This window comes from Spermophilus citellus (assembly GCF_964194105.1).
Source record: "Spermophilus citellus genome assembly, chromosome: 12".
Classification (NCBI taxonomy): Eukaryota; Metazoa; Chordata; class Mammalia; order Rodentia; family Sciuridae; genus Spermophilus; species Spermophilus citellus.
The window spans coordinates 109,806,720-109,820,100 of NC_138198.1; the positions used below are offsets into that span (position 1 = coordinate 109,806,720).

The 13,381-nt window shown below is 38.9% G+C and overlaps 1 protein-coding gene across 1 annotated transcript in view; it reads left to right on the plus strand.

The window, feature by feature from the left end:
• Nucleotides 1–13,381, plus strand: part of DCC (DCC netrin 1 receptor) — a gene marked incomplete at both ends in the record, with an annotated part of 1,098,829 nt that overhangs the window by 1,031,647 nt on the left and 53,801 nt on the right. The window contains one exon of the mRNA XM_081263478.1: nucleotides 7,606–7,832. Within this exon, the coding sequence (XP_081119604.1) occupies nucleotides 7,606–7,832 (227 nt within the window). The remainder of the gene's footprint in view (nucleotides 1–7,605; nucleotides 7,833–13,381) is intronic.

Here is a 13,381-nt window from a genome sequence, read left to right on the forward strand (position 1 = left end):
TTGCATCACAATATAAAGTTTAGAGTGAAAGCATGGTTTTGATGCAGCTCATCCCCTCTCAGCCATGTGCATAACCAGTGTATTTGCCTGTGACAGCCAGCTGGGAAATTCAGCCATTATCTTCTAGCCATTGTCTGCTTGTTGGGCTCTCTAGTCCTTGCCAAATCCAGTCTGACATGTGTTTTTCAGCTCTACTCCCTGGCTGACTTTCTATTTTGGGGGTCTCAGGCATGGTGCTGGCTCTGAAAGCCTGAGGCTGGGCATATAGGTGATTGGTTTGACAACGACATACTATGCTCATTTCTAGAGGAGGATTCTCCAGCAAGTCATTTTCTCTCTTCACTTGCTAATAGCGCAGACTTTCTTTTACAAATCCTAAAACTCTCTTTGTTGATCTCTAGTTCATCTCTATCGCTCTGAAGTGAGGTGTTTAGAAACAGAATCGGAGAGTGTGAACCTACTAAAGAAAATGACTAAGAGTTATAGAGGCAATCTTGGTATTTAATTCATTTCTCTGGCAGGACAAATTGTGTATCCAGCTGCATTTATGAAATTGGACTGTTTTGAAGCAGGTAGTAGCTGGTATTGTGGTTCATTCTGCCCAAATAAGAAATCTGATGAATAGAATGAAGCTTTAAAAAGGCCAGTTTCATTGTAAGCCTCCTGAGAAGGCACAATCAATCCCAGAGTGCTGGGCACTCAATAAGGCTTAGGAAGAAAACAAATAATTAGTGTCTTAATCTGTTTTCTGTTGCTATAGTGTCTTAATCTGTTTTCTGTTGCTATAACAAAGTTCCAGAGGCTGGATAATTTATTAGAAAATTGTGATTTATTCTGGGCACACAATTGTAGAAGTCCAAGAGCATAACACTGGCATTTGTTCACTTTTAGTAAAAGCCATCTGCTGCTTTATGCATGGTGGAAAAAATGGAGGAGCAAGAGGGCCTATGTGGGAGAGAGGTCTCAGGCAAAGAAAGGAAGGAAGAGATGAGAGATAGCTACCCTCTCCAACAACCCCTTCTTACCATAATGAACTGAGTCCCAGAAGAGCAAGAATCCCTTCCTGTAATACAACCATTAACCCCTCTTAGAGGATCCAACACTCCTTAACACTGTAACACAGGGGAGCAGCTCTCAATGTGAGCTTTGGATGGGGACAAACCTCACTCAAACCATAGCACTACGAGATGGAATGATCTCTCCATCCAGTGTTCCAGCAAGGGACTATGTGACACTGGAAGGGGGAGCATCAAGGCATCAGGTCTCTGAAGCAAATCTGAAAGGATTTGCACAAAGGGAAGAGGTAAGGAAACAGCAGAACCACACTTGGCCTATTTTGGGATTGTTTGTGCAACCCTGGTGCCTTCACTAAGCTAACTGAGCCTAACCAAATCATCTGTAATGGGTTTGGGTTTCAGTTTTTTTGTTTTTTTTTTTCATTTTTCTCCCCTACTGTCATTACTGTGACAAGAAAGTTTGACAGTTACGTTGACAGACAAACTAGATTCCTGAACTTGTTGTGTTTCTCTGTAGAGAAAATACCCATCTTCCCAATGTGCAAAAGTGAAATTTGACACCATGTTAAAAAATAAATAAATCATCTTAAATCCCACAACTAAGCCCTTCCAGGAAAAAAAAAAAAAAGCTTGAAGATTTTATTTGGAAAGAGCAGATGCTGAGCCCTGAGTATAACTAACTTATAAAATTAGGAAATGAATGAAAGAGTCAATGGTTTCCATAAATGACTAAGGACCAAAATAGTGAATTTACAGCTCCCTTGTTTTTCCTTGTCTGCCCCCAAAGTCTCTTAATATTTACTTGGGTTTTTTCTCACTTTATTTCATAGTTCTTGAGCAGCAGATCCTTTGGCCTTCACCTTGCTCTCATTGTTTGCATCTCTTAGCAGAAAGAGAAAAAGGAAATGTTTCCTGAAGTTGTTTCTGAGTTTTAATTGAGTTTTTCTTGATTGCACGAGGAGCACCCCACCACACACACACACACACACACACACACACACACACCACACACACACACACCACACACACACACACACACACACACACACACACTTATACACACACAACCACAATTGAGGCCTTTACACACATTGAGTAATGCAGATGAAAGCAAAATCAATTCCAATCTGAAACAGAAATAAGGTTCTCTGCAGAGCTCTCAGAAAATGGGACTTTAATGTAATTAATAAGGTGAAGTACAAAACTCGTTCAGGGCTTCTTTAATATATGTCTTTTTGTCTGAGGCTGCTAGGGAATGCGAATTTTTCTTTGTGTTTTATTGAGGGACTTGAGTTATAGCCAACTGGGTTGAAGCATTTTCTATGTTATTAGTAATACCCTCTTAAAGTTAGTATACATGCATTTTGCTCTATAATTTATCATGATTTTTATTGATACACATACTTAATAACAACATAAGTTATCTGCTTAATTCAGTCTAGTGGACAAGATTTCATTTTTACCATATAAAACAGCTAATAGAAGTTAAAACCCAAGTTCCAGTTCTAGTTCTACTATTTTTAAAGTAAACTAATTGTGTCACCTGTGGGGGCCTTTAATCCCTAGGTATCAGTTCCTTCAAATAAAATGTTATGCCAGGAAAAATCAAAGCTGATATATTTTCCAGTGTTGATTTTGCTTCCCATAGAAATATCTGCAATGAAAAACCAAGTGGATAATGATCATACTTTTGCACCATGTGATTAAGAAATTATTTGCCTCCAAAAAAAAACCCATAATGAGTTATTAGGACTAAATACTTATCATCATCCCTTCTACCTTTTAAAATACAAAAACTTCCCATGGAATACTGATAAATTATAGAAATACTTGGTAGCATTTGTCTTTAAAGTCATATGAATTAAAAAACATTTTCTTATCTTTTTATTTAGTTATTAATTAGTAGGGTTTTTTAATACTTTGAAGATATTCCCTATACATTTTCAATTAGTGAAATGACAAAAGATAATAATACAGATGAATTATGCTATATGAAAGCTTAAGGTGAGCTTTCTCTGTGCTTTATAATAAGGTAATAACATTTTCCTGGTGAACATATAGATCACTTGCTTTGTCAAATTAAAATCTGTATATAGACACTAAAGACAAAATATTTGACATTTGAGCATATTGTAGAATCCAGAACACATAGTTATTACATTTCTAAGGCAGTTATCTGGATAGACAATTAACAATCTTGCCTGAATACATTTAATTTAAGTATGTAAATAAAAACAAGTTTTCCTGATTAGAATTACTAGTTAGGTGAGCCATCTATTTGATTTGACACATGCACAAGTTTTAAAGATTACCACACATTCAAATCTTCAGATTTTGAATAATGAAGATCAAATGTTTAAATTCTTACATGAAAAATACCATATTTTAACACCTATAAATTATTGTCACTGATTTTCAATTTTTTAATATTTTAATTTTTTTTCAGTATTCACCTCACAGGGATTTTTAACTGGCAACTACTCAAGTCTTTAATGCATCCAAATTTCATCTCAGAAAATCTAGATATATTTGAGTATCAAAAATATGCCCTGAGTATCTAATATAAGGCTTTTTAATTTTATTTTTAGTAGCTGTTAGTAGAATATATAAATAATCACTATGGAAGATGGAGGAAGAGGAGGACATATTTATCCTTCCACTACATCTTTCTCTGGGTAGCTCCTAACCATTTCTTCACTCTCAGTTCAGACCTCCTTCCCTCTTGAAGCCTTCCCTAAGCACCTGTCTTCCTGTCTCCGTCTCCATTAGCTCTCAGGCACATCCTTGACCACTTCAGACTTCCTAGGGAGCTGTCAACAACTCACAGGAGATGCCTAAGCGCAGCCTGAGAACATACTGATTTATTACCAAGTGGCAAAACAATCTATGAGGTGATAGTACTGTTTTAGAACTCCAATTGGAATAAAATGGACACTCAACCAATGTTGCTTCCAGCTCATTCACATCCTTAACATACTGATCAAAAGTGAAAAGGAAAGAAATTCCTCTTAGAGGATAGGTTCTGTGCAAAGTATGCAACAAAGGGACCAGTCAAGAACCAGCTTTCAAAAAATGAATAACAAGAAGTTCTTTTTTTATTCAAGAAACCATTTCTTGCTTCGCATCTGATCAGCATCATACAAAGTCATAAATCTGATTAATTTATGAGCAAGACCTCTATGGTTTGGTGCCCTCTACATTTTTAGCCTTGCTTCCTGCCGTGTCCCTTGCTTCTTACTTCAAAAATGCAGAAATTCCCAGGAATCATGCCACTTTCCAATCATTTAGCTAAGCTCTCAATGCTGTACCATCTTTGTCCTACTTAGTACATTTCTTGACATGTAATTGATAGTCCATAAATGGTAGCCAAATAAATAAATGAATAAATCTTGTAAATCAATTGAAGAAGTGAAGGACACAGTTTGCCCCCATGCTTCTAGAGGAATTGAATCATATCACTGAGGGAGTGGGAACGGCTCAATAAGACACCTGGCACTCAATGCCAAGTCCAAGTGAGTGGCATAGAGAGACCAGGGAAATGAACTGGTAGGAAGTCTTCTGGAGTGGTTAGGAAGACTCCCTGAAGAAGAGAATCTGGAAGCAAGCCTTAAAGAATAAGTTGTTTTTAATAAAATCAGATTGCAAACACATTCTGGACATAAGTTAAACAAACAGACAAACAAAAGCATAAACAGAAAGTCATCACACTGCAAAAGCTTCAGCATGGGATAAGGAGGAGAAAGCAGAGAGCTTTGGAGAAGTTTTTGCGTTACTTTTGTTCAAGAATATATGAGGTAGAAAGAGACGCTTCCATTTTAAAGCTGTTTTTGGAAAAAAAATAATACTGGTGCTTGTGGGAAATGGTATATTGGGCATTATGAGGAGGTATTAAATGTAGAACTTTTTTTTTTTTCGGTCTTATGGAAATGTTAGCTTTGAAATAAAAACCAAGAAAACCAAATAATTCTCTAGACAGCTCTTTTCAAACTTTAGGTGAATCACATTTGCCCTGGGAGGGCTGTTAGAATAGGTTGCTGGTGCATCCCTGACCAGTTTCCAGTTGGCGCTGATGCCCCTAGTCCAGGGGCCACACTGTGGGTGGGGAGACCTGCAGGGGGATCATCTGCACACACACTTTTCCAGTGGTGAAATAGAGGAACTATGGGCTGTAGTGAGCCTGTTATGTTAAAAAAAAAAAAAACAACAACAGATGGGTAGAAGGCCAGAGTGACAGCTGTTCCTGTAAATTTTAAGACAAATTTCAGGCCTTTTGGTCATGAGCACTTGTTAGTTTTATTGCACACCTGCTGCAATAAGGGTAGGAGGGGAGACCTCTCCAACTCCACAGATTTCTCTCTTGAAAAGAGAGATTACAGAAAACAAAAGTGGTTCATGGTCACTGATAGAATGTATACAAAAAAAAAAAAAAAAAGAAAGAAATAAAGTCTGTCTGGAGATCTTTAGATTCCTTAATGTCAGCTAGGTAGTTAGTAGCTTCTCAGAAGAGCCTTGATTTGATTAAAGTCCATCAGAAAAATATTTATGCATTTTATCAGGAAGGATCACTTTTTCCCAGATGAGTTTATGACTCACAACCTACAAAATGTTTCTGCCTCAGCCAAGCTTTGGAACTTTTTTTTAAAAAAATAGAAGAAGCCAGGAGAAACTCAACACTGGGTCATGGGCACTAATGAATAAATGAATTAGTCAGCATACATGTAAGTATAGGTAACCAGACTTTATAATTTATTACTTGGTATCAATTTTTTGACTGTGTTTCCCCTCAGGCTATTTAAATAATGAGTTATCATGAAGAGTCTAACTATGTTGTCCTGAATACTGGAACTGGTACATCTCTGTAGAACAAGTAGCTAAATGCTAAAGTTTTTTTCAGAATTTCAGTCTGGTGGAGAAAGAGATGACAGGGTAAAACCTCCAAGTTGGAGAATGAAATTAAATTCTTTTACAATGTCACCAGGGTAGTTGACATAAATAGCTATGTGTGAGTTGCCAATCAGATGAAGGGGGCAGGTGAAGTATTAAGAAATAAATTCAAGGAGGTTACCAGGAGGTTACTATCTAAGACACAGGTAAATGATCTAAGAGTTATTAATATCTCTTAGTGAGGAGCTGCTGGCAGAATCCCAGCACAATGCAAGTAGTTGTTGGGAAAATATTAGAACAGAGAGCCACATTATTTCTCTACTAAACTACAAAACAGATATTAAGTCTGGAGTTCTTTATCTCCTCTCCTCACCAACATGATTTAAAAAGCAGGAGAAGATTGAATAAATCACAACACCAAAAGTTTATTAATTGCCAAACATTTGCAAAGCTTCTTATTTAACAGTTAGGAAGGCAAAGTCACCCCCACTGGCTTTACACAGGTTGCAGTGTTTCTACCGGTACCTTGTTTGAGCCACTTATCATCATGGAAAGCAGTTGCCACAATAAATTCTTCATTACAAATGAGGAAAGCAGGAAAGAGATGCTTCTCTGCTCTGTCAATGCTAGAACGGTTTGTTCACATTCTTTGTATAAAAGGCATTATGATTTTGTAAGAAATAGAAGTTACAGATAGAGATTTAAAAATTATAAAATTTTACAGCAGGGGTCAAAAATCTATTTCTGAAAGGAGCCAAATAATAAAAAATAGTGAGGATTTTCAAGCCATATGGTCTTCAGCACAACTATTCCGTTCCTCTGCTGCAATGCAAAAATTATGAGCATGACCATATACCAGTAAAACTTTATTTGCAAAAACAGGCTGTGTGCAGATTTGGCCCACAAAGGCATAGTTTTCTGATCCCCTGCTGAAGAGAATGGCTAGTATGAGCATCATGCTACTTAAACCTCACTAGCCCCCAGGTGAAATTATTGCTGAAAAAAAAATAATAAATAAATTGGGGCTGCTAAATCCTTGTTTAGGCGAATAGGAGACATTTGAAGCACATTTTCAAAAGATGGATCTTTCACTTCTGTTTTCAGAGGACGAGCCTCATTGTGTTTGAAACCAGACACTTGGTGAATCCAAGGCAAAAATGTTCTCTTTGCCTAAGGATGTCCTCCTGTGGCCTTTTGTTTTCAAATAGAAAGCAAGCGTCCCAATTGCACGTTCAATTATACAGCTGAGGTGTAGACTTTCTTCTAAGCCTCAATCTTAGCTGTTGGCACAAATTCTGGCCTTTTTTATTTCTATCTGCCCTTTCAAAGCAACCCCTCCATTTATCTCCTGAACAGATGTTGCAGTCAGGTACCTTATGCCTAGCTCCAAAGATTGGCATATGGCTCCATCTAACCCATTGTCACCTTGTGCATGAATCTGCAGCCAGTGAAGCTGCAGTAAGGAGCTTTCTGGCAGGTGGCCAAGGCCCTGGGGATTCAGCACCACATCTCCTCTAATGTAGTGAAGCTCAGGGGAGAAAAGGAAAGGCAGCCAAAATCAGTCTGCCAAATTCTGGGGCTTCACAGCCTTCCTCCTGGGAGTGCTTGTGTTTCCTGCTTCCAGCTGGAATTGACCAAAGACAGACAGGAAGTGCCCCGAAACAGAAGCACTCACATGGGACTTTCTTATCCCTTTGCTCCATAGGAAGCGGGCCACCCACAGTGCGGGCAAAAGAAAGGGCAGTCAGAAGGACCTCCGACCCCCTGACCTTTGGATCCATCATGAAGAAATGGAGATGAAAAATATGGAGAAGCCATCAGGAACTGACCCTGCAGCAAGGGACTCCCCCATCCAAAGCTGCCAAGACCTCACACCAGTCAGCCACAGCCAGTCAGAAACCCAGCTGGGGAGCAAGAGCACCTCTCATTCAGGTAACCACCTGCTGGCTGGGGCAGGGAAAACAAACCATTCTAAACCCCGCAAGGGATTCTCCATTCCTTTTGAGGAGATATCCCCCACTGATTTGCATGTCATTGTGGGTCATTTATCAAAGGGAAACTGTATGGAAATGGAAGGAGACCCTCATTGTTACACAAAATTACATATAAGAGCTTGTGAGGGGAAAGGGGGAAAAAAAAACAAGGGAGAGAATTAAACAACAGCAGATGGGGTAGAGAGGGAAAATGAGAGGGAAGGGGTGGGGGGATAGTAGGGGATAGGAAAGGTAGCAAAATACAACAGTCATTAATATGGTATTATGCAAAAATGTGGATGTGTAACCGATGTGATTCTGCAACTTGTATTTGGGGTAAAAAATGGGAGTTCATAACCCACTTGAATCAAATGTATGGAAGATGATATGTCATGAGCTTTGTAATGTTTTGAACAATCAATAAAAAAAATAAAAAATAAATTAAAAAAAAATAGTTGAAATAGCCTGATAGAAATTTGGTTAATGAACCAGGGATACATCTCTGTTCTCCATCACACCATTGCCTGACTTCTATCATTTTAAAAACTCTTGACATTTCTAAGTTAGAAATAATACAATTGGAAAATATTGAAATGAGAAGCCTAAATAATGGAGTTTTCTTACATCTTGAGCGAAAGTTATTTCCAGGCAATGAAGTTTGAAGCTATGTGTACATTTTTCGGTTCCCAGTCTCTACAGATGATTGAAAGTTCATTCTAAATCTGTTGTCAATTCCTTCATTTTGGATAATCAGATTAGGGACCCATGAAATATAAAAACATAAAATGTTCTGTTATTTTGGCCTTAGTTACCACGGAGATCAACCATCATCTCCGGACAATCACATGACATAGCCTAGTTTGGTAAGATTCTGCTTGAAAGCTATTATCACCCACAAGGGTATCTGAACAAAAATGCTTGTTTTACAGTGAGTTGGTACAGAACAAATTGTTGGTGTCCATGATCATGAAGAACTCTACAAAGTATTTGTTTTGCTTCCTGTGGGTCCTCATATTATCTAAGTGTTTATGGAAATAGAATAATCAAATATGAAACAAAAAAGTTCCTGCATCCACTAATGTGATTATAGAATGAGTAGCTGCTGTTTTAAAACACAGCTGCTGTTTTTTAGTGATTTGAATGCATAATTGGTTTACTGGACTTTGTTAGCTCGAAATTGCATAAACAAGGACTTCAGACTACACACACCTTGTAATCCCAGTGGCTTGGGAGACTGAGGCAAGAGGATTACAAGTTCAAGGCCAGCCTCAGAAACTCAGCAAGGCCCTAAGCAACTTATGTCCTGTCTCAAAATAAAATATAAAAAGGGCTGGGCATGTGGCTCAGTGGTTTAGTCCCCCTGAGTTTGATCCCTAGCAGCCAACAAACAAACAGAAAACAAGGCCTTCGATGCCTGATTTTCAACCATGGATAGTTTAATATTCCTTTTCTAGCCCTTAAATGACATCTCATGCAGGATCCTTAGGTTTTGTTGTTATTGTTGTTGTTTGTTTGTTTGTTTTTGTCACTTTCAGTTACTAAAGGGCAGTCAAGTCCTTTTGAAAACTTCAGTCTAAAATTTAACTTAGATTATTCTTCCTAGCGGCTGGCGAGACTTTTGGCTCTGGGGACCAGGGATTACTGTTTACTTTTTAAATCCCCTAGCACCTTGGAGTGATATGAAGTGGGGCAGAAAAACGGGCATAGTCTATTTTAGAAACACTTTTGCGTCTTTCCTCCCACCTCCTCACACTTTCTAGGCATATGACCCAAGAGGGATGGATATCATGGAGAGGGGAAAGGGAAGGACAAAAGGACTCTGAAGTTCTTACTGTTTTTCTGGACACGTGGCTTAGCCCCTTGTGGCATCCAAATTCTGGGTCCCTTATAAGCACAGTATGAATTATTAATGTGATACTGTGGGACTCCTCCATGTCCAGTTCCATGATGTGAGATTCCAGGTAAGGACTGAACACCCTCTTACCAGGCACAGCTCTCCCCATCAACCTCATGGGGCCTCTGCTGAGTCATTGTCCTTAAGTGAGTTCCAATAAGAAGACTCAAGCAGGACCCACCTTCCAATGTTCACCTGACCCTCAGGAAGCCCCTATGTCCTTGCAGTGCCCAGTGGTGCAAGACCAGTCCTCGTTCTCCACCACAGCTCTCTGTCGGATAGGCAGGGCAGAGCAATAAGCTTGATGCCCGAACAGGCTTCCACTTGGTAAATAAACAAGAAAAAAACGTCTCCTGCAGAAACCTCCGCACTTTGCAGGTGATTCATGTTTCAGCTTTACTCTTGACTGGACTCCAGGGATGGGAGATGGGAGAGCACCTGTGCCTCCTGTTGGAAGGGACAGCTCTGCCCCTGTACTCTTGGAGTCTTTCCAGTGACCTCTCTGGCACCTCCTTCTTGCTTTTTTCCCTTTACGTTTTATATACAGAGATGACATTCGGGGACATTCACACTGGTTGAGATGTCCCTTAAGAAGTCCTAAGAGAAGTTTAACCCAAGTGAATAGCTGTTTTCTTGAAAATGAGAAGATACTTGTGCCTATTTATCCTCAGTCTGAGGACCTGATTGCCTACTTTGTAATAAAAGGGAAAGTAGCCCTCAAAATCTCACAAGTTATATTTACATTAAAGGTCCTCTGTGTTCTTCCAGTCCACAGAACAAAACAAACATCAACGTAGAGTGTTGCTAAGAAGCCTTATACTTAGTGGTAGGCTTTCTGAGGAGGCAGTAACTATGTGAGAAGAGATCATGTTAATTTCTGTGGTTGCTATTTTCATAAACTATCTTACATAATCCTCACAAAACACTCTGAAATTAGTGTTATCATTTTCCTCATAAAATAAATGAAGCAAACTGAAGTTAAGATAGTTAACTAACATGCACAGGATTTCAGAGTTATTATTAACCAGTCTATTAACCAAAAATCCTGTCTGACTCTAAATCCATTCTTCAGTGATCCAATTTCAATTCATTTATTTAACACTTTTATAGAAAGACTTATCCTGTTTTCTGCCCATGAAATTAGCTCCTTGGATAAACCAGAAATTAATTTACAATATTTATACTTTAGCCATGGAAAAGAGAATTAAATTGAGCAATAGCTGAGTTAATTTTTTTAAATCAGGTTAGTTACTTTTTGCTATTGAAAGACCCCCGGACCCTCAAATCCCCCGTCCAAAAGAACTAGCGTCACACTGGCTGCAAAAGCAAGAGGCAAGTTTATTAATACACAGGCGCCTGCGGGTGCACAGCAAAACCTCAGCCGAAGCTTTGGTGAACTGGCACACCGGGCTTTGGGGTACAGATCTTTTATAGGGAAAAAGGAGTTGTTTTCCACCTAGCACAATAACAGGTGTTTTTGAATCCAGCATACACGTCACTTAAAGGGTAAACTTGTTTTTCACTATGATAAACTTGTTTTTCACTATAGGTTCCCGAAAAACTCATCAATCTCACAGGTTTACATTGTGTTTCCTCCCTGTTCCCGCTTATGATCCAAGTTTGCTCAAGCATGTCCTGTGATGTGGTCAGGGTGCCCTTTCTAACAGGTCATGTGGTGAGCTCACCTGTTTACTACATACTTTCTACTTTTCATAATTGGGCCTTAGGTTATGGGGCTGGGGTCTTTCACTATTAAGCATTCCCTCCTTCCTTTCGGCTTCTAGTCTCCAAACCACTTAAAACCTCTCTTATCCTCTAACCACCAGAATAAAGCATCTGACTAAAATAAGTACAAAATTAGATGATAAAAGTCATGTCTCTATAATATCGCTCTTACATGTATAGTGGGTTTCAAAATTCTTTTCTTCACTTAAAAATTTAAAACAAAGAATGGAAAGATTTCATCTTCAATCTTGAAATGAACTCTTGTATTAAGAAAAAAAACACAGAATTGGTGTCTCACTTTCAATTCTGAAGTACAAACAAGTAAATTTCAACATCATGGCATTCAGTGGTATTCAACTTTAAAAACAAATGGTGTTCAATTTAGTGAATAACATTGTTTAAAAGATTACACAGGGCTGGGGATGTGGCTCAAATGGCAGCGCACTCGCCTGGCATGTGTGAGGCACTGGGTCCGATCCTCAGCACCACATACAAAGAATAAAAAATAAAGATGTTGTGTTCACCTAAAACTAAAAAATTAATATTTTTTAAAAAGACTACAGAACACCTTGTAGCCAATTTGATTGACCTTTTGTCATTTTAACTTATGTACATGTTTACTAAATGTTTCATTTAAATTTCTCAAACCTGTTTGGACCAATGGCAAATAACTTCAGGGGTTGTCTTTAAGAGACAAATCAGCAATCAAAGCAGTTACTTCCTGCTTCAGTGTGAACAAGTGTTCCTCAGATGACCATGTGTTAAAGGCTCCAACCCTAGTCCATGGTGCTCTTGGAAGGTGGTGGAGTCGGTAGGATGTGGGACCAACCTACTTGGAGGTCTTTAGGTCATTGGAAGCTGTAGAAGAAGCTTTTTGGAACCCGACCTCCTCTTCGCCTTTTGTTTCCCAGCCATGAGGCTAGAAGCTTTGCTCTACCATGTGCATCCACCCATCATGTGCTGCCTCAGACCCAAAGCCACAGGGCCAATTAGTCATGCACTGAAACCTCCATAACTGTGAGCCAAATTAAACCTTCTCGCTTTATAAGCTGATTCTCTCAGGTTCAAGTCATGGAAAGCTAACACACTACCAAAAAAAATGTATGCATCAAAGATAATAATGGAAAAACAATTTCATTCAAATTCTCAATAAGTTCATAATATACTAATAACAATCCATTTCTAGAATTAAAAGGTAACTGCAAAGTTGGAGACACCCACAGAAACTCATATCAAATGACTTATTAGAAAACTCTGTCAGCAGTATCATAGTTCTAGAACTGCTTTTCATTTTTGGAGAACCATTCTGATAGTGTTCTTGACTTGATTTCACCTTCAATCTTTTTTGTTTGTTTGTTTGTTTTGTTTTGTTTTGGTAACGGGGATTGAACTCAGGGGCACTTAACCACTGAGCCACATCCCAAGCCCTATTTTGTATTTTTCTTAGAGACAGGGTCTCACTGAGTTGCTTAGCACCTCACTCTTGGCTGAGACTGGCTTTGAACTTGAGATCCTCCTGCCTCAGCTTCCCAAGCTGCTGGGAAGACAGGTGTGCACCACCATGCCTGGCTCACCTTCAGTCTTCCTTTGCAGTATGTTTTGGCTGGATATTGTCTGTCCAGCTCTTATTTGACAGTTAACAGTTGACTGTTCTCCTTCAATACTTGAAATTTGAGTCACTCCAGCCTCCAGCCTCCATGACTCCCTGTGAGAAACCCACTGCCCATGAGTTGTTCCCCTCTCACAACTTTGAAGACTTTGATGTTGTCCTTCATTTTCAGGAGGTTGTGATGTATGTGTCATGCAATTTCTTTGGTTTTATCCTGTTTAAAGTTTAATGGATTTCTTGAATCTGTAGATTTAATTTTGTCATTTCCAAACTTTTTGAA